This window comes from Phoca vitulina, unplaced genomic scaffold (assembly GCF_004348235.1).
Source record: "Phoca vitulina isolate PV1807 unplaced genomic scaffold, GSC_HSeal_1.0 scaffold44, whole genome shotgun sequence".
In the NCBI taxonomy this organism is placed as follows: domain Eukaryota; kingdom Metazoa; phylum Chordata; class Mammalia; order Carnivora; family Phocidae; genus Phoca; species Phoca vitulina.
The window spans coordinates 4186716-4206308 of NW_022589747.1; the positions used below are offsets into that span (position 1 = coordinate 4186716).

The 19593-nt window shown below is 50.9% G+C and overlaps 1 protein-coding gene across 6 annotated transcripts in view; it reads left to right on the forward strand.

The window, feature by feature from the left end:
• The first annotated feature begins 441 nt into the window (after positions 1–441).
• IKZF1 (IKAROS family zinc finger 1) overlaps positions 442–19593 on the forward strand; it is a 99690-nt gene continuing 80538 nt past the window's right edge. For 3 of the 6 annotated variants that reach the window (XM_032430513.1, XM_032430517.1, XM_032430518.1), the window contains exon 1: positions 15724–16145. In XM_032430513.1, coding sequence (XP_032286404.1) covers positions 16004–16145 — 142 coding nt within the window. In that variant the 5' untranslated portion in view covers positions 15724–16003. The other 3 variants (XM_032430514.1, XM_032430519.1, XM_032430515.1) reach the window with 2 other exon arrangements.

Here is a 19593-nt window from a genome sequence, read left to right on the forward strand (position 1 = left end):
CGGGGCCACAGCCTTCCCCGGTGGCCGTCATTCCCTGCCACACTCAGGGGCCCGAAATGACATTTTACACACGTTACCTGTCTCCACCTGGGAGGCCTGCACAAGTCTTGAAGGGCAGGGCTGGGTGCCTCACTCACCTCTCCCTCCCTGAACGCCCAAGGGGGATCAGGGCAAATCGACCGAATTCACCATTCTCCCGCTTCTGCTCACACTGAGCACTCTCGCCCGGCTCTGGCTCGGGTGGGGCCTGGCTAATCAGAGTGAGGGGCTCCCGGCAGAGTGTGCAGAGGTGCTCTGTCTGAGCGGCATTCCTCTCTCAGCGGAGACCCACACGGGGAGGGAGGGGTCTGAGGTGCCAAGAGCCGCGGAGCCAGGCCGCAGGACTGCCTTTGCTATCACCTCCTCCCGCAGGCGTCCCTTCACACTCGCGTGTGCACACGGGCCAGATGGAAGGCGCGATCCTAGCTGCTGCCTGAGCAGGTGGGAGGGAAGAGAGACGAGAGGTATTCCATTGGTTGTCTGGGAAAATGAATTGCACCTTCCCCTCACTTGCGGAGGATCAACTTTTCCCACCCCCTCGGGTGGGCACTCGTCACCCGGGGTCGCAGCCAGAACCTGGGAGCCCAGTGGCCCCAGTTCGAGGGAAGTGGAGCTGGGCGGGCAGTGGACGCCCCGAGACACTGGGGAAAGTGCTTCACGATGTCCCGCGTCCCGAGGGCCCCCGCCTCCAGCTGCCCCGCCCGCGCCGGGCCCCCAAGGGTTAAGCGCGGGCCCCGCGGCGCCGCGGCCGATCCCGCCACCGGGGCCGGGGCGCAGAGAGCCGGCCGCCACCTGCCGCGCGGGGCCGCGGCGCGATGCGGCGCCGGAATGAGGAAGCGCGGCGGCGAGGGGAGGGCCCGGGCGCGCTGCGCGCGGGGGTGGCGGCGGCGCGCCGAGCGGGCCCGGCGCGGGCGAGCGGGTGGCAGCCGGCGCCAGCAGGTACGGCCCGCGCCCGCCGCCGCCCCGGCGACCCTGGGGGCCGGGAGCCGGCCTCGCGCCCTGGCAAAGTTTGTGCGCGCGGTCCCGGAGTTGCGGGCAGACGGCACCGCGGGAGGCGGCCAGCCCGCGGCGGGGCGGGGACGGAGGCGGCGCGCCCCGCTCCGCGCCCGGATCCCTGTCCCGCTCCGCGTCCGCCTCCGCGTCCCGCTCCGAGTCCCCCCTCCGCGCCCGGCTCCGAGTCCCGCGCCGCGCCGCGCCCGTCTCCGCTCCGTGTTCCGGGGCGCCGAGCCGGGCGAGGGCAGGGCCGTGCGCGCGGGGCGGGGCGGCTGCGGGCAGGTCGAGCGGCGGCCGGAGGTGCGCACCTCCCCAAAGTTTGCGGAGCGCGGGCGGCGGGCGCGCGCTCGGGCCGCCGCCAATCTGGGCGGCCGCAGGTGGCGAGGCGCCGGCCCGCGGGGCGCGGCGCGGAGGGGGCCCAGGTGCGCGGCCCGTGGGCGGCGCTGTGCGCTCGGGGCAAGCGGCCGGCCGCGAGCGCGAAAGCCGGGTCGGAGCCCGCGGGGGGTGGGGAGGGTGGCGGAGAAATGGGGAACAATGCGAGTGAGCAACTTCAGGAAGTCATTGTGAAAGAAAGCTGGGAAGAGCTCGGCGGCCAAGTTAGCAGGGCATTCTAACAAGTGCATGCGCCGCCCGCGCCCGGGGCGGCGACTGCGGCGACGGTCCCTGGGTCCCCGCGGAGCGCCGCCGAGCCCGGGCGGGACCTTGGAGGTGGCGAGGCGGCCGGCCCCGGGCGAGCCCGGCAGGGCAGAGGGAGCCCCGGCCCCGAGGTTGCTCTTCGCGCCCGAGGATCAGTCTTGGCCCCCAAAGTGCGACGCACAAATCCACGTGAGTGTTTTCAAATTGAATTTCAATAGGAAAACTCCGAGTAGCTGGTGGATTAAAAAGAGAGAGAGAGAGAGAAGGAGAGAATGAGGAGACAAGACAAGGCAGTAAGGTTTGTAACCCCTGGTTTCGCTCAGGTCCGCCTCCCCTTCCTGGGGACGGAGAGAGCCCTGACTTTTGTCAGCCTCTGCCAACTTGTGCTGTGACCACGGGCACAGAGCTAGGCCGGCGGTGGGACGCCTGAGAGCCGCCCCGCTGTTACCAGGAGGAGGACGGTCTAGCTCCGGTTGTATTTAAGCTGATACATGCCTCTAGATCACGGAAGTCAGGCTTTACAAAGTCATTCGTAAAGAGCTTTCTTTTCTTATTTCTGAGGTGAGAGCATTTTGCTTCTACTGTAAAATAATTAGATCGTGTCTGAACTTGCTTTCTGCAAAATGAAGAATTATCCCGGTTTGAAAAGTTAGTAGGACTTCTGCTGGCTGCGATTTTGGCTCTCAGGTTTCGAAACTCCCTGGTAATAAGGCATCGGGTTACTTGCGACTGGATTTGCAATGTATTAAAAAAAAAAAAAATCATCAAGGATCCCAGGTGATTCCTAAGGAATGGGGGGGGGGGGGGGGGAGGAGGGGATTGTTTTTTCTTTTAATTTGGAGGGACAGCGTATGGCATGTAGAGACCGAGAGACCGGACAAGAACAGCTTTCAAGTGTAGTCCTCCCCCCCTCTGCTCTGGGCTGCAAGGGCCCAGAGCTAATTCAAGGCAAGCTTGCCCACTGCTCATTCCCCACCCTGCTCCGGCCCATGCATCTCAGCTCCCAGGTATCTTGTTTTAAACTTGGAGACACAAACTGCTGTTGAAGGAATACCTGCTTGCTAGCCAAATCAACTTCTGTTAAGGGGACAAAATGTATGGAGGTTGAAAATATTTAATCTGGACAATATTTAAACTTTCCTAGAAATTGAAATGGTTGCAAGGATTGGCTCACTTGGTTCTGAGTTGAGAGGAGACAGAAAACTGCAGGAAATGGTGGGAGCCTCGTGAATTTGTTTCTTTGTTTGAAGGTGTTTGATGAGGCTCATTGGACCCATCTTTTATATGGAATTTTAAAAGTACCAATTTAAGTATTTTTTTCAGATTCAATGTCAGAATTGTTTCAGTGGCAAATCAGGTTATTTGGTATGTGGCAAAAAAATTAAACAGTGCTAAATATCTGTGACGGGAAGATTACCTGCTTCCATCATAGAATATGCAGAACATGTTAAAAAAATAACTTGTATGCACAGATATAAATAGTGATGTCACATTTTAAAATCCTGCACACTTCTGGGTTGATAGAATGTATCCGATTTCAAAACTTTCCAGGAACATACGTGTTTATACCTTTTTTTATGTGGCAAAAAAAAAAAAAAAAAAAAATGTGCTTCCCTGTCTTGGAGTCCACCAGAGCTGATACCAGAATAGATTATTGAGTTAAATGGTCGTGCTTTCCTCCCCTTTTGTTTCATGGTGATAGTCGAAGGCAGGAGCCTAGAAACTCCAGCATGCTTGCTTGTTTGTGTAATTCACCAGGGTTTTAATTGAAGGGCTGCATCTTGCAACATTACACATCCTCTGAATTCAGAAGCATGGTAACAAGAGCAGCCCATCAGCTCGGTCTCACAGGGTGAGCTTGTGGGTGTGTAAGAAAAAGTGTGCTTGTGTACCCTTTTGAGAACTTGGTCCGTGGTCTCCTGAGAGAGGATACACGGTGACTGTCTTGGCGCCATTTCCTTTGTTGAAAAATTATAATCCTAGTGAATTTCCTGGCCAAGAATTCTGAAGCCCCGCGGTGCTGGGGGCCACTGAGTCTTCCTCGCTTGGCTAGAGACTTAAGAGTGTGAGGATGGATGGTGGTTCTTTTGGGGGGATATTTTCCCCCTTGATTTGAATTGGTGTGTTTCGTGTTTGGGTCATATGGTAGCATACTGTCAACTTAAATGTCAAACTTTGCAAATGTGAAGCAACGCTGTCTTCTGTGGGCCCTGCGACAAAACATCCCCGCCCCCACACGTACAGGTGTTCTGGGTATATTTCAAGATTATGTGTGCATGGATAGATATAGAAAATAAAGAAATTCAATGAGTCTGTGCACACACACACACACAGCACGCACACGGCACAGAGAGAGAGGCGTGGGGGCAGGGTGAGAATGAGTCTTCACATCACACAGACCTGACCTGAGTAATAAAGCCCCTCCTTTTAGGTTCTGTGTGTTTGGTTGGTTTTTACCTTTCACTAAAGCAGGATGGATTTTCCTATTTATACTGTTGAGCGTAGAGGTAAATGATGTGAGTACTTTGGGTGTCTGCCTAACACTATTAACCCAGAATCTGTCAAGGATAGCAACATTTCGTGGCATTTGTGTGTGTGTCTTTTTTCCCCCTCCTCTAATCTTTGCAATTATGAAATAAATTCACTATGAAATAAGTACTGGTTTTCGTTGCCTTATTCTGATGGAGATTCCTTCAGGGGATCCCACTCACAGAGAGCAGACCAAGTCCCTTTTAGGTTCTCTGGCAACCCTTGTGATTTGTCAGCCTGACAAGCCTTTTCGGGGACTGTGACTCCTTCTTCTGGCCACAAGATGCTGTACCTCTCGCCCTGGTCGTGAAGGTTTCTCCCTTCCCCGGGTCTGTACGTTGGTGTTTTGGGAGCCCTCAGGCATGTGTGTGTGTAATCGTGCCGTTTCTCAGGTGAAAACAAGAGATGTAAAAGTGACAAGTGACCCATGCTCGCAGGCTTACAAAAGGAGAACGATTGATCTTGTTTACACCTTGAGACGGATCATTGTTTTGCTCACACGGGGCATAGGGGCATGTGTGATCTAGATGTTAGGGAGGTTGTACTGCGGAGTAGTGGTGTGATACACACACACACACACACACACACACACGGTTCAGATGGGGAGGGAAATAGAAATGGGGCTGGTGCGCCCCCCAGACCAGACTCAGCAGCAGCGACATGACTGGTCTCCCCCGTGGGGCCTTCTGGACACTCTCACTGGTTTCTTCTTGGAGACCCCGAGGTGTTACTGTGGTCTTGGCATTTCAAGAAACGCCTTCACGCCCGGTCTCTGTCTGCAGCTCCCGTGATACACGCCCCTGTCCTCGCATCTTCTGCGCCGTTCCCGTGAGGGCTTTTGTTTGACGTCGTTTTTAAACGTGTGATGCTCTTCTGACAGATATCTCTCGGACGTGACAAAACGTGCAGCGTGAAACCCAGCCAGACAAAGGGCGCTGTGCACGCGTTCCTGAGCGGGGAGGAGGCAAGGCCCCCCTGCTTCCGTGTGTGTGTGTGTGTGTGTGTGTGTGTGTGTCGCTGGGGGTCACTCCCGAGAAGGGCCCGCGGGGCACCAGCTGAGGTCTCCCCCACAGGCCGACGGCCTCCTCGCTTCCGTTGGCTTTGTGTCCTGACTGGGATCAACAGGCGGGCCCCACAGGTGCCTCCAGTGACCCGCCTGGCGATAAACTGTTACAAGTGGTGAAAACCCGAAGTCCCAGGCGTGGCGCCCGTTGTCTTCCCCGGCGCAGGCCTGGCCCCGTTTCCCTTCTCCCGCCGCCACGTCGGCCTTTGGGGAACTCGCGATTCCTGTTGACTAAAAGAGCGCCGGCCTCCACCACAAGCCTGTCAAATCAGACGTCCTAATAATCTCTGAACCCGTTTTGGTCGGCACAGGAAGCTCACGCTCCCTTCCTGCCCATGTTTTCCTGAGAGAAAACTATCTTCCCTCCTTTTTTGCATATTTGGCAAATGGTTCCACCTTTCTTTCCGCCCTAGTGGAGTGTGAAGGCGGTGGCGGAGGAGAGGGCCTCCCGGCCTGCCACCCCGGGGCAGCAGGGTCCCTCCCAGGTGGCTGAGTGGAGGGGACTCCACGCGCGGCCCAGGGCCCGAAGACCCCCGTCCTCCAAAGGCGGGATTGGTGTGGGAAGGCAGCACCCCTCGGTCTCGGGGAGGCTCGGGGAGACTGGTGAGTGCCACGCGCTTTCTCTGCTGTGCTTGCATAGACGGGGGCCAGCCGGTGTGGCCTCTCTTCCCGGTGGCCTGCGCCCGGCCCCTGCCCGGCACCCCTCCGCCGTCTGTCTGGGGTGATGGAGAGCATCATTATGCACCATTTGCACGCTCTGCTTTCAGGTTGTCCCGTGCTCCACCTCCTGATGGCTGGTGGCGCGGGGCCACCGCTTAACGAATTGCCTAAAATGGGGCCTAATTAGTGGAAAAGTGCCTTCTTCATATTTCCTCACTCAAGTGTGCAATGATTCATTTTTCTTCGGCAATCAGCTCACTGCTGAAGGAAATCTGACTCTCTTCCTGCCGTTTTGGCGCCAAAAGTTAGCAGTCCTGGACAGGGTGCAGGGCTTCCCGGCTGGGGGGGGGGGGGGGGGGGAGGGGGGTTGGGAAGGGGGCACCCAGCAATGTTCCTCCATCCTCCTTCCCTGCCCTTCCTTCTCCCTCCCTCTGTGTCCCTCTTCCTTCTTTCTTTGGCGGGGAGGGGGGCGGGTGCCATGGGAGTCTATGGAAACAATGGAGAAAGAGCAGCATAAAGTATTTTTAAGTGCTCTTATGCATCCCGACATAGAGTTTCAGGCTCCATTTTGGAGATCATACTGATACCAGCCCTCTAAAGCGTTTTCTGTTAGTTTGAAACTATTTAAAATGGAACAATATGGCTCAGAGTCCTTTTCTGAAGCTAAGAGTTCCGCTAGGAATATTGATTCGTCCGTTTGGGGTGACTTTTTCTCGTGGAATCCGATTTTCACTGGTCAGCCGGGAGCACATGAAAGAGCACATAAGACCCCTCGTTGGCCCCCAGGGGGAAAATGTTTACTCTAGAATCTTTAGGAGAAATGAAAATGAGGAATTGATCTTTTATGAGCTTGCTTCTGAGACACTCTGAAATGTCCTCCCGTGCTTTTAATGCAAACCGAGAGAGAGAGCCAGCGACCCCCTGGTGCGAGCCCCACTTTCCAGCCTGAAAAAGTGACCTTTTCCTCCTCCTTTGTGGTGAGTTTTGTGGAGGGCGGAAAATTAAAATGATATTCAAAGAGATCCACAGTGAAAACATATTGATAAATTGTGTATCCCACTTCATTAAACCAAAATCACACTGCTAATTATCTGAGGTTGTTAGAGATAAGGCCATTAATTACCATTTAAAAATGGTTTGGAAATTTCTAGTGCTTTTCTGCACGTGTTTTCCTGCTTCTGCCTGGAGTTGTATGTGTTTCCCTGAATTTAAAGAATTTCCAGCTCTGTTTCGAGCAGACCAGGCTCTTGTGAAAGAAATGAAACTTGCTGAACAGCAACAGCAAAATACTTAAAGCGAAGCATTGAAAATAAATAATTTAGGCTCATTTAAGGGCTGCAGGAGAATCGGATGGTAGTGTTTAAAATGAGTTTTCCTCTATTTTGCTGTCTGACGGACAAGAGCATTTCTCTGCCAGGTTACAAATAAAGACAGGCTGATTTTTGTGGCCCTACAAATGAGGAAGTTGTAAGCTTCTGTGAAGTTCTACTGATGACTCCCTCCGCCGCCCACCCCCACTTCCCTGCCGGGTCTGCATGAGGACCCTTATAGGCTAAAGGTTGTAGATTAGAGAATGGGCTCCAAGCATGCTTGGCTGGGGGGGGGGGGGGGGGCGGTGCATAGCCACTAGGATCTTGCATTCATATGGACCTTGTCGTTTGTTCTGTGGTGTTGGGCATTTTGTTTTCAGGAGCCCTCCAAGTTGGAGTGATAGCACAGCTGGGACTGAGCTCTCTGTCTATCGCAGAATGAAATGGAAAGCTAGAACTTTTCTTGCTAATTTGCTCCAATTTAAAGAGTCAGCTGAGGCTACCAAGTGGTATTCTTTTCTATGATTATTTGGTGTATTGCCAGAGGAATCATTCTTACCAGATAACTTACCGAATGCATTTCTTCTCCCTTTTACTCTTCTCGAAACAGCTTGATTTGACTTCAGTGGGACCATTTGAGGTTGGGTGAACAAGGTGAATTCCAGAGTTCTACAGCTACCAAGAGCTCGGGCTAGGATTCAAAGAACCTGATTTGCGAATCCACATTCCTATGTTCTGTGAACGTAGTTTAAAACTGTGGGCATAGGATTTTTAATCATTTTCATGAGGTTACCTTGTTTCAAGTGATTTGAGTTGATGATCTGTGTTGCCAGTAGAACTAGGGAGCTCAGAATGCACGTCTTGCAGGGAGAATTTCCCGTTGGCCCGGAAGCCATGTGGCCTTCATGTGGGGGGATCCTGTCATCAGGGTGTCTGCAGCCCCCTCTCTAGAGCCAAGATGAGACCTCCCCTCTTACAGGTGCCCCCCCAAACAGCCTTTTCCATTGCAAGGAATAAAAGGTAGATATCTGGGTAACAATGAATCCTGGGACATGTTTGCTCTGGAACACATTTTGTGTGTGTGTGTGTGTGTGTGTGTGTGTGTGTGTGTGTGTATCTGGATTTGTAGATCTTGTCTCACTACTAGCCAGACAACAGAGACTTATCTAAAATGGAAAAAAAAACGGGTTATAGTACCTAGGAGAGTGTTATTGGCGGGCGAATTGGCCATGACTTTTCAGTTATTGGAGATAAACGTATTTGTATGGATTTGTGAACAACTGGACATGCTTGTCAAGACTTGGATAATTTTACTTCTTGGGGTCTAAATAAATGAAATCTTTTGCCAAGGAAACTTACACAAGCCCTGCATTAAAAAAACAAAACAAAACAAAACAAAACCCAGTGGCCTTATAGAAGTCCCAGCATTACAAGTGCATTTTTTTTTTTTTTTTTGGAATGTTACGGGTATCCAATACAAGTGGATTTGCATGCTCAGTTTTAATTTGGAGCTTTCACATGTCCCCGTGAAAGTATCTGGGGCTAATATGGTAAGTAAAGTCACTGCTAAGAAGGCAGGATAAGATACTGTATCCTTTGTGGGGTTAGCCCATTGCCTTGCTGAGTAAAACACTTAGTGAATATGGTAACTTTGTATTTATCCATTTTTTTTTAAAGTGAAAACAAAACTTTGAAAAAAAAAATAGGAACCCGAAATTGTGCCTGGGCTCCTGTCTCCTCACTTTATAATAATAAATGACAAAACCATCAGCACTTTTGGGAATATCCATGTCAATCATTATTTGGGGGGCAGTTTTTATATATATTTTTTCAAGACGGTTAAGTCTCATTTTTGTTGCACGGTTGCTGGCCATGCATGAAGGTCTTCTAAAACTGGGAAGAGGGTAGAAGGAAATGATTCTAAACTTAGATTTTTTGACTTAAGTGATGAAGTGAAGTGTAAAAAGCCATTTATATTTGAGGAAGCTGCTTAGGAAGTGGCCCATGATGACAGTCAAAATCAGGAAAAGTCCTATAAACGCGTATGTAAATTTTTGAGTGTGAATGTCTCTGCTACAGTTGCTCTCTCTACAGTCCTTCCTGGTAGTTTGAGAGCCTGTGGTCTAGGGGCAGGGAGCTCTTTACCGGGAAGTCTCTTCCCTGCATAGGAGAAGTGCACAGTGCCAGGACCTTCCCGGGCCCCTGGAAGTCCTGCTCTGGACCTGTGCTGAGGGTAAATGGCTCTAACTCTGCTTTCTCTGTTTAAAAAAAAAAAAAAAAAAAAGTGTCGAATACAGTATCTCCCATCTTTTTTTATACCTCACTTTGAGGCCATTTTGCAATATTCGCGTGTTCTTTCCCTTCTGTATTAAATCTCTCTTTGCTGACACTGTTTTCAAGCAGCACGGTTTTTAGCTGTATTTTGAAAAGGCTTCCTCAGGTCCCCAGACCCTTCCTCTTTTGCATATCAGTTCCTGCCCCTAGGAAAAAAAAACTGTGAGGACAGAATTGCACATCTGAGCTAATTTGCCCTCAAAAAGCAGGTTCTCAGTAGAACAAACCACTGGAGGCGTTTTCTGTGGCTCAGTTAAATACGGGGGAGGGGGCGCAGTCTGAAAGCCAAATTGGATTCCCTGCTGTCCTGTTGAAATCTTGTTTTTCATTGTTATTTGCGCCAGCAGTACTCTGTGGAATAATCATGAAAATGTGTAGATTGGCAGCTAATTTTTGAAAAATGAAAAGAATCAGAAACGAAATAAGAGTGCCCAGAAGTTTCTATGTTCTCCCGACCTGTTTTGTCAAGTTGTTAGGAAAACCTATAAGGTCCCCCTCACCAGACACAAAGACCTGGCAGATTGCCTTAGCTTTCTCTTGGAACATTTCTTTTTTTTAAGATACAGTGTAATTCACAGCGATATGATAGATTTGCAAAAATAAAATCTACCAATCTGAAAATGAAAGAGCTCTCTCTGGGCAGGAATAATGGGTTTCACTAAAGAGGTCTGTGACCTAAGGCATTTTAAATAGATTATAGGCTTGGCCCGTGTTTGCCCCGCGTGCCTGCCCCCTTCAAAACAAGCGTCATTGAGTGTGTAAGGAAATAACCCTGAAATGGAACCGCTAGTGCAACTTCGCTCGTCAGGGAGGAAAGAAATCAATAGCATGCATCTTATCAAATAAGGAGAATTTAACTTTATTGGAGAAGTTTTGTGATGAAGGGGGCCTTACGTGTAGAGTATTACAAAGGACACACCCCTCTTCTGTCAGGATACAGGTAACATCCACTCCTTGTCCATTGCCCGTTTGAAATTTGAGACCGCGGCGCTGGGCTGTGAGGTTCGCACAGGCAGGAGTGGTGGAGTGAAGAACGCGTCTCCGTCGAGCCGTTGTGGGTTCAAGTTCACTCTGTTGTTGTCTAGTCGTGCGCCCTTGGGCGGGCTGCTGTATGGTTAGCCTCCATCTTTCTCATGCATCGAATGGAAGTAATACGGATTATGTACAATAATCATAATCACATGGCTTAATTGTGAAGTTTAAAGATACACATTTAGCAAATGAGTCTTGAATACTAGATCCGTGTTAGACGCTGTACCAGGCACTCACATAAGATGGTGGGCGAGGTGGACGACGTGGACAGTCTCATGGTTCTTTGCAGTTAAATGCCGTAGTCAATTGCTTAAGTAAAGCCAGCTAAGACCAGTATCCATTCCTTCACCATCTTTTTCTGGCACATAAAAAGTACTTAAGAAATGAGATAGCGTTGGGCCCATGTGTCTCAGGGGAGAGGAAAGGCATCGTTTTTAGGTATTTATGTATTCGTTTTGATTGAAGCACAATCGATACGTAACATTGTATTAGTGTCAGGCGTACAGCACGATGATTCAGTATTTGTGTGCGTTGCAAAGTGATCCCCATGATGAGTCTCGGAGCCGTCACCACACAGGGTCACAAAAACATGTGTGCGATGGGTGCTTTTAAGATCTGCTCTGTTAGCAACTTTCAGACAGGCAGGACAGCATCATTACGAGCAGCCTCTGCACAGACATGACTGTGTGTGTGTGTGTGTGCGCGCGCGCGTTATTTAAACCGCAGAGAACTGAGGTCTGTAAAGCTTGTGGAGGTGCTGGGTGCTCCCAGGGAATGGCTCGTTCTGAGTGACCGCCGGCGGTCCTCACAGCCGGCTTGGCCCACTGTGCGCTTGGCGGTGCTGGGATAGCCGTGACGTCAGGCCGCTCGGAAAGGAATCAAGTTGTGGTTCTTGATGGGTGTCTGGCTTTTCATTTTGACTTCGTTAATTCCGACTCACCTTTTCAGAAGTGTGGGAGAGCGCTGTGAAGAGAGGTGCTCATCTTAGGGCAAAGAGGGGGCCCGTGAAGAGGGGCCGAGGACCGCCACCAGCCCTGCGCACCTGCCAGTGGCCCTCGGGGCTCCCTTTGGCTCTCGGAGCTGTTCTTGGGGCCGCCTGCTCGCTCGCAGGTACAAGGGAGGACGCTCCTGGAGACTTGCCCAGCCCTTGACTCGGGAGCCACGACTGCCCAGGGCGGTTCCTCCCAGGAGACAGCCAGGCCCCAGTCCCTCGTGGGGTGGGTGTGGAAGAAGGAAAGTAGGACAGGGTCGGCGGGGCAGTGGGGGGGATGTTTCCAGAGTCTCCCTGTCCCCGAGGGAAGCTCCTCCACGGGGCCGGCACTGGCAATAAGACCCTGTTTCCCTGGCGGGGCCGCTGGAGAAGCACAGATGTTCCAGGCCAGCTTTGCTCCTGTCTCTCACCTCTTTTGCTCCATCCTCTGTGTGCCCCCCACTTTCTGGAGTCACTGATATGCCAACCCCCTTGAGCTGACACGAGGAAAGTCTTGTTGGAGCAGAAGGACCAGACGGACCCAGAGACAGAGACACAGAGAGGAAGGGAGGAGGGATGAAGGAGACAGAAGGAAAGACAGGAAGACCACTCGAGTGGGAGGTACGGGTGGGCAGCGGCTTGCGACAGCTGGCTGTGCTCCCCTAGAGGGACGGCCAGCGACAGCCACCGTCACGCTGGGCTTCACTTATCTCTGCATCTGTTTCCCCGTGTGCGAGATTCGGAACTGCTTGCTCCAGAGAAACAGTGAGAGCCTTCAGGGCTGTAGGCACCGCCCAGGTGACCGCTGTTTGCTGGTGTTGTGTTTTCTGCCGTCGATCGGTGGAGCTCTGGCCTTCAGTTGTTTGGGTTTCCCGTGTGGGGGAGAAAATCACACTTCACTTCTGTGGAATACTCCTTGCCTCTGGCATCTCCCTTTCCAGGCTTGTGGTCCTGGGTTTTGTTTAGGGGCCGGTTTCCAAAAACAGGTCATGAGTCCACTTGTGTGATGAACTCATCTTTCTGATCATAAACTCCTTGACAGCGGAGACCATATCCAGCCCACACTCTGTTTTCCACTTGGCATTGGACACAGCTTCCATGTAGGGAAAGAGGGCTTAGTAAGCACGGTGTGAGACTGAGCACAGAGCCTGGGTCGTGCACGCGGTAGCCGGGATGGGGGTGGTGTCCCGCTGCCCCTTCTCAGGCCCCCCACAGCTGCCCCTCTGTAACCTCTGGTCTTGGAGGGGGTGAAATTTCCTCTCCCTCAATCTGTTTCCCATCGTCGATTTATTCGTTTGGTCTTTGCCTAAAAGCCATCACTTTTACAAAAAAGTCACGACTGTTCCATCCCGAGAGATGCAGATTTGGGAGCTTGTCATGCTCCCTGCATGACGGCAGGCAGGACTGGGGCCACAGCATTCACAGGACCCAGCGCGGCCTGGAAAGGTGGGCCCTGCCCCCAAATTATCAAGAAGGTCGGAAGAGTGGTGACAAGCATCCATTAGCCCAAGCAAGGGGGCCCTCTCAGCACGGCTGCCCACCCACATGCAGTAGGGTTGGTTGGGAGTGTGTTTGAAAATCTCAGTGGTGCTGATTACCCAGTGGAGTTCCACAGGGTGGGGGTGGCGGGGTGGGTGTGGACGTTTAGTGAAAATGGGAACCGGCGTGTTGACACCAGTCCATGGTCCTCTGCTCGGTGTGGCCGGCGCCCAGCGCACCCACTGTCCGGAGTTTACAGGTGGCTGCTGAGGTGGGGCTGCTTCCAGGAAGGGACACACAAGACGCACAAGCCAGGTGACTGCCCAGGGCAAGGGCTGTCCCGCCCAGCAGAGCCTGGTCTGGACCTCGACCGTCTGTGTTCTGCTTTGTGGCACTTGTCACATCTCCCGCCTGAAGGGACGGATGCATGATGGGGAACCTGGGAGGGGTGGATTGTCCCCTCCGTGCCTCGAGGGAGCACACCTTCTCCCTTAGAGCCAAGGTGGGGAGCCATCTGTGGGGCCTCAGGAGACAGTCTGTCCTCTACTTGGGAATAGCTTGGATCTACACTGGGGTCCCGGATAAACCAGTCCTACAGCTGAGAAGTTCATAGCCACTGAAATGAGGACCTTGACGTAGATGTGCAAAATAAAAAGACGTGGCGGATTAAATGAAAAAATAGTTTACAAGAGGCTGTTTGGAATACGTTTAGCGTCCTGTTTTTGTAAAAATCTCTGCGTGTGTGGAAGTTATGGGTCTTTGTAAAAAAAAAAAAAAAAAAAAGTTGTAGAAAACGTATCACCTGCATGGTGAGAAGAATCCAAGTCAACATTCTACAAATTCTGTGTTAGCCCAGGATTGGTTACAGCAAGATTCGAGTTCTGCCATCCGTCTCGCCACTCAACACAGGGACATTTCAAGACAGGTCTGTGATACCACAATAAAACACTGTACCCGCCTTCAGTGAGTAGTGAACCTCACATTCACGCCGTCCAACGATGACAAAGATTTTTCTCATTGGAGTCCATCCTGTCTCTTTATAATTGTTTGGACGGTTTCAGAAGACTCATGGATTTTTTTGCCTTTTGTACGTGGGGGTCTATGAGACATTGGGCATACAGCCAGTTTCGAGCTGGCTCCCGGGGCTGCTTTGTTCGGCTTCGGCCGCCTTGTGGACCCTCAGTCTCGGGGCAGACACACGGGTGGGGCCACGGGCCTTTTTCCCTTCTGTGGTCAGCGGCCGTAGCCCTGCGCCGCACAGCAGCCTGGAAAATTCAGGTCACACTTCAGACCTGTTCAGTGGCTTTCAGAAATAGAAGAAAACCCCTCCCTATCCAGAAGAAGTGACAGTCATTCATGTCTTCTTTGTGACTAGTACTGATACTACAGAAATTGAAGATACGGAGTCCACAGGCACCGTAAAGGCTGTTATATATACGCATGTATTCGCCCCTGCCTGCATAGTTTGGTCCCCTGAACACCCCCTCACCCGTGGCCAGCTCTGCTGCAAACTGGCCTCACAGCTCAGATCCACACACCTGAACCAAAGAGACAGGTGCACCTCCCCCCAACCCCGAAACAGAGGTGACCTGAGTTCGATTCAACAGATGGACTCAGTGTGTTGCTTAGAGAAGGTCTGTCTTGCAGGTTGTCCAGCAGAGCATAAATGAGCAGATTTCGTTGAGGTCACCTGCTGCTGAGGCCACACATTTCCCTGTCCACGGGGCTCCCAGAGGTCATCCTCTAGGGCACCCACGACCTCCGAGGCCAGGCCAGGACCCCGAGTGCCTCCACCGTGCGGTGGCTGGTCCCGCGGGGCAGGACATTCGCTGTCACCACCAAGGGCGGCTCTTCCCAGTGGGCTTTCTGTTTTTAAGCCAATGTGAGGAGCCAAGCCATGTGTCAGCAAGCAGGAAGGTTTGGGTGCTCTCCCGGCCTCGCTTTGCTGCCGTCGTGAGCTTCCCTTCTCCCTGCGTGAGTGCACTAGCGACGTCTGAGGCAGGGTCCCTGAAAGAGTGGGGGACAAAGACGGAAGCGCCCATGTTGCCCATATGCCAGGCTGGAGGTGTATTCATTATTGATGGAGGGGGTGTGAGAGCTGCTCACATATGCAGCCCTGCCTGGGTAAATGAGACATTCTTCAGCAAATTGCTTCGTTTTTTGATTGCTGATTGTACGCGTGTCACCAAGCTGACTCAAGGTTCATCGATGCATGCTCAGTAAATTAGAAAGAACATAACTATGGATCAGCCAAGAGAATGAATTCTGTGCCTACAATGACCCAGGGCCATTTAATTTTCTGCTTAATTTTGTTGCAGTCAGTTTGCATTTTGGGTTATTATGCAGTAGGAAATTAACAATAAATAACAAATTTGGTCCTCCTGTGCTTGTAATGATATTTTTATAAATCTTTGTAATGCTGTTTTTAAAAGGATCAAGGTCTGTGCCAGTCTGATACTCCAGCAAGTATGTGAGGAGGAAAATGCATTATTCTTGGTAGATAACCTTGCCGTTAAATACATAGAACGTCTCTCTCTCTCTCTTTCTTTCTCTCTTTCTCTCTCTCATATCTTATTAGTAATTTGCTTTAAACTAAAATCCGTTCCTCTCTTTCTCAGATAACCTGAGGACAATGGACGCTGATGAGGGTCAAGACATGTCCCGAGTTTCAGGTGAGACCCTCGTGGGGTACCTGTATGGGGGGCCCTGTGAAGACCCCTCCCTGGGGTGCCAGGAGCCATGGCGCTCGCTGAGTTCCCGAGGGAGGAAGACAGGCTGTCCTGCAAAAGGGAAGACCAAGATGGAATTCGTGTCAACGTTTTATGGCAACTCTTAGAGCTCATCCCAGGTTGAGAACCTGAGCAGAAAAATCTCCAAGCATAAAATAGGTTTTGCTGGGAAATTGGAGAGCACCCCGGAAAAGGTCCAATAATTGTGGATACTCTTGGGGGGGGGGAAATGACTGATGGATCTGCTCTGGACCCCAAACAGGTGCCAATGGCGGTGTTTAAGAGGGAGACCGAGGGAAGAAGAGCGAGGGAGGGAGAGCGGGAGAAAGAAATTGAAAAGCATAGTTTTGAGGCACAAGTCAGAATACCTGGTAAGCTCCCCACCCACATACATTTTTTTTCAAGCTGTATTGGACATGGCTCTTGTCATTTTGGGAGACCCAGGAAGTGGAGCCGTGGGTAATGTGACATGAGGCCTAAGGGCGGGTCACAGAGTGTCCCACTAGGTGGGGCTGAGCCCGCCCAGCAATGCCAGCATGGCTCCTGTGTTCCTAAGTGTAGGAAGCCCACCTTCCGTCTGGCCCCGTACCCAGAGGCATCCAGCTGCAGGAGCAACCTCTGGGGCCTGTGGATTTTCATTATTTTACCTTTTAGAGCCTCCCAGGCTCCTGGCCAATCCCGGGTGGGCGTCTGTTGGAGAATGGCCTGGCCTGGTCATCTGGGCCTGGCTGACCTGCCCCCCACCTGTTTCTAAGTTTTTATTGAATTCTGCGCCCCAGTCTAAGTCAGTCCTCACGACAGAGACCGGGCCACACGTGTGGAGCTCACTCACTGGCGAGTGTGCAGGGGAGGAGATTCAAGTTCTTGCCACAATCCCAGACGTCTCCCGCCTCCCCTGGGCCAGCTACTCCGGTCATTCGGCAAGTGTGGACTTGAACTCTCTGGGCTACAAAGAAGGAGTTCGCCCTAGAGCCGTGCCCACAAGCGCGCAGAGCATTCGAGCAGATGCTCACCACAGTATTGACGCCGATGTCCGAAAACCGGGGCATTTCCCTTGTTCATCCCGTCTTCCGAACAAGGATGGCGTGAATACCTTCATAGCGGAACACGTCCAAGACCTACGCCAACGTGCAGGCGGTGTCCGGGAGGGTGTGCAAAGTGTGATCTGTTCTGTAAGATAAACACGCGTCTCACACACACACATGCACATGCACACACACACGTGCACACACACACTTCCTACATGCTTGCACGCGTGCTGAAGAAGACTCTGGAGAGAGATTTACTAACCTAGACTTCCCCTGGGGAGTTTGGTGATGGGAGGGAGGGATGGGCTGTGGAGGACGGGGGGCCTTTCGCTTTACATCTAGTATCTACTGTCTTTGAGTTCTATCTGCATTGGTTTCCCTTGAGCACATTCTTCGGAACCCTGAACCGGAAATACACCAACAACAAAATATGATTTCAATGAAAACAAAAAAAAGAGATTGGCTCTTTGAAGCCTCTCACTGGCCTAGCGGGGGAGGTCTGGTGGCTGTTGGGCAACAGGCCTGCCGGGAGGAGAAGGAGGGGGCGAGGAGGTGTGTGTCTCTCCCTGGGTTAGCGCCCCCCTCCGCTGCCCCGGTTGCAGGCCTTGGCTAGAGGGGATTAGCAGTTGAAAAACACAGGATGTCAACAATTTCCAAACGCCAAGAAACCCTTTCATTGTTTTTGCTGTCTTTTGAGGAGTTTCTGAGGTGACACTTGCAAGAAGCATCTGTCCAACTGTCCTCTCCTGTCCCAGAGCCAGAGCTGAAAGCCCCCTGGCCCAGGCAGGCATCTCCACAATGTTTCTCATGAGCAAGTCTGTGTCCCCATCTCCTGTCTTGTTCACCAGCAGAGCAAAAGCCTCCTTTTTTCCCTCATAGTCTTCTCGCCCTTAACATGAGGCTAAACACTCCATTTTCCTGGACACTGGCTTTTGAAAGTGGGGGTTGTGGGGAGCAAGAATGAAGGGAGGCCCGTGGCCCAAGACTGCCTGAAAAAGGAAACTCTTCTGTGGTTGACAAGATTCAAGACTCGATCTGAAATTTACTTTGTGTATACTTAGCAAAGGAAATGCTGCTTCCAAAACACTAAGAGTGTAGTTGGTCGATGTAACTTGAAGCATTCTAAACAGCGACAGAGCATCTGAAGGGTCCTGCCATTGTTCCTAAAGATTTGAAGGATTCTTCTTCTACTTCTTGCTGCTTCTACAACTAAAACCTAATCACATCCCTTTGTCTTTTCCATTTCTGAAAATTGGGGGTAGTGACAGTTATAGAATAAGGATATACAGGGCGCCTGGGTGGCTCAGTTGGTTAAGCATCTGCCTTCGGCTCAGGTCATGATCTCAGGGTCCCGGGATCGAGTCCCGCATCGGGCTCCCTGCTCGGTGGGGAGTCTGCTTCTCCCTCTCCCTCTGCCCACCCCTGCTCATGCTCTCTCTCTCTCTCAAATAAATAAATAAAATCTTAAAAAAAAGAATAAGGACATACATTTAGTCAAACAGAAGTTGACATTCTTGATCTGTGGAGGAATATATTACTCAATCCCCCTCTTTCCCCAGAAGATTCTTCACTGTCATGTTCTGCCCACAGGAAAGAAAACAATAAACTTTCTAAGTTGAACCAGGAAGTTGCCACTTTCCTGGGTTCAAAAATGCCCCAGCATGAACAGTTCCATCAGTATCTGTGAAATATTCACTTGAAAAAGAAATAATATCTGACTTTTTTTTTTTTCAAATCACCTGATTCTTTCTTTCTGGGGGTTTTTCCTATAGGGCATATCTCATTCATTCTTTGGGTAAAGCTGTGTGTGTGTGTGTGTTTGTCTCTTTCTTCTTTGTCAGTTTTTCCAAAATATTTTTATTCCTGTGTATTATTTTTTGTTTTGGTTTCTAAGGGAAGAGACAGCTCATGGGGGATTGTGAGGCCAGGATCCATCTCCCATCTTTGTCCCCAATTATGGGACCTGACACAGGTTCCCTGCCTCCTGGAAGGACCGCTGTAGTGCCATCTGCAAAAAGAGGGATTTGAGCCAGTTGATATTTAAGGATCATCTGGCTCCTGTGATCCTAAAGGTGTATTGGATGTGTTCTCAATGGTATTTGTAATGTTTGTTGGGACATAGAAACGAGAAGTATGCTCTGTAGACAGACATAGTCTGCTTAGGGAAATGAAGCTCATCTCTATTGAAATAGGAGTGGAAATGTTCATCCTAGGAAATCACACTGATTGAAAGCTTACATTTACCAAACACTGCCCTGAGTGTTGTCTCTTTTCAACTTTAGAAGCACCCAGTGAAGAAGATACAGGTACCGTTTTCAATTTGCAGGGAGCTGAGATTTGGGAAACTTCAGGAATGGACCAGAAGTCCCACAGGGAGCCGGACATGGCACTGAGTACAAGTTTTCCCACTCTTCTAGAGTTGGGAGTCTGTACTCTGACTTCTTCTTTACCCCCAGCAATTATGTTCCCCTGGGTAATTGCATATAAAAACACTCATGCACTTGGGAGATGGGGAATCACAGAACTTTGTTGGATGAATTATAATCTACTTGAGAAATTAACTTGCTTGCTTTTGATAAGCTCATTATACAATTTTCTCATCTAATTTGCCCCAAACACTTCTCATAGGTAATGCTTTATTTGAAGCAAAGGCGAGTAGTAAGATTAAATATAAATTGCTAAGAAGTTTCTTTCAATTTTCTAAATAAGGGAAATTACATTGCACTTCCTAAATTATTCCATGAGAAGTACTTGATCTCTTGCTGTCTACAGCTCCACATGTTGTCTGTCT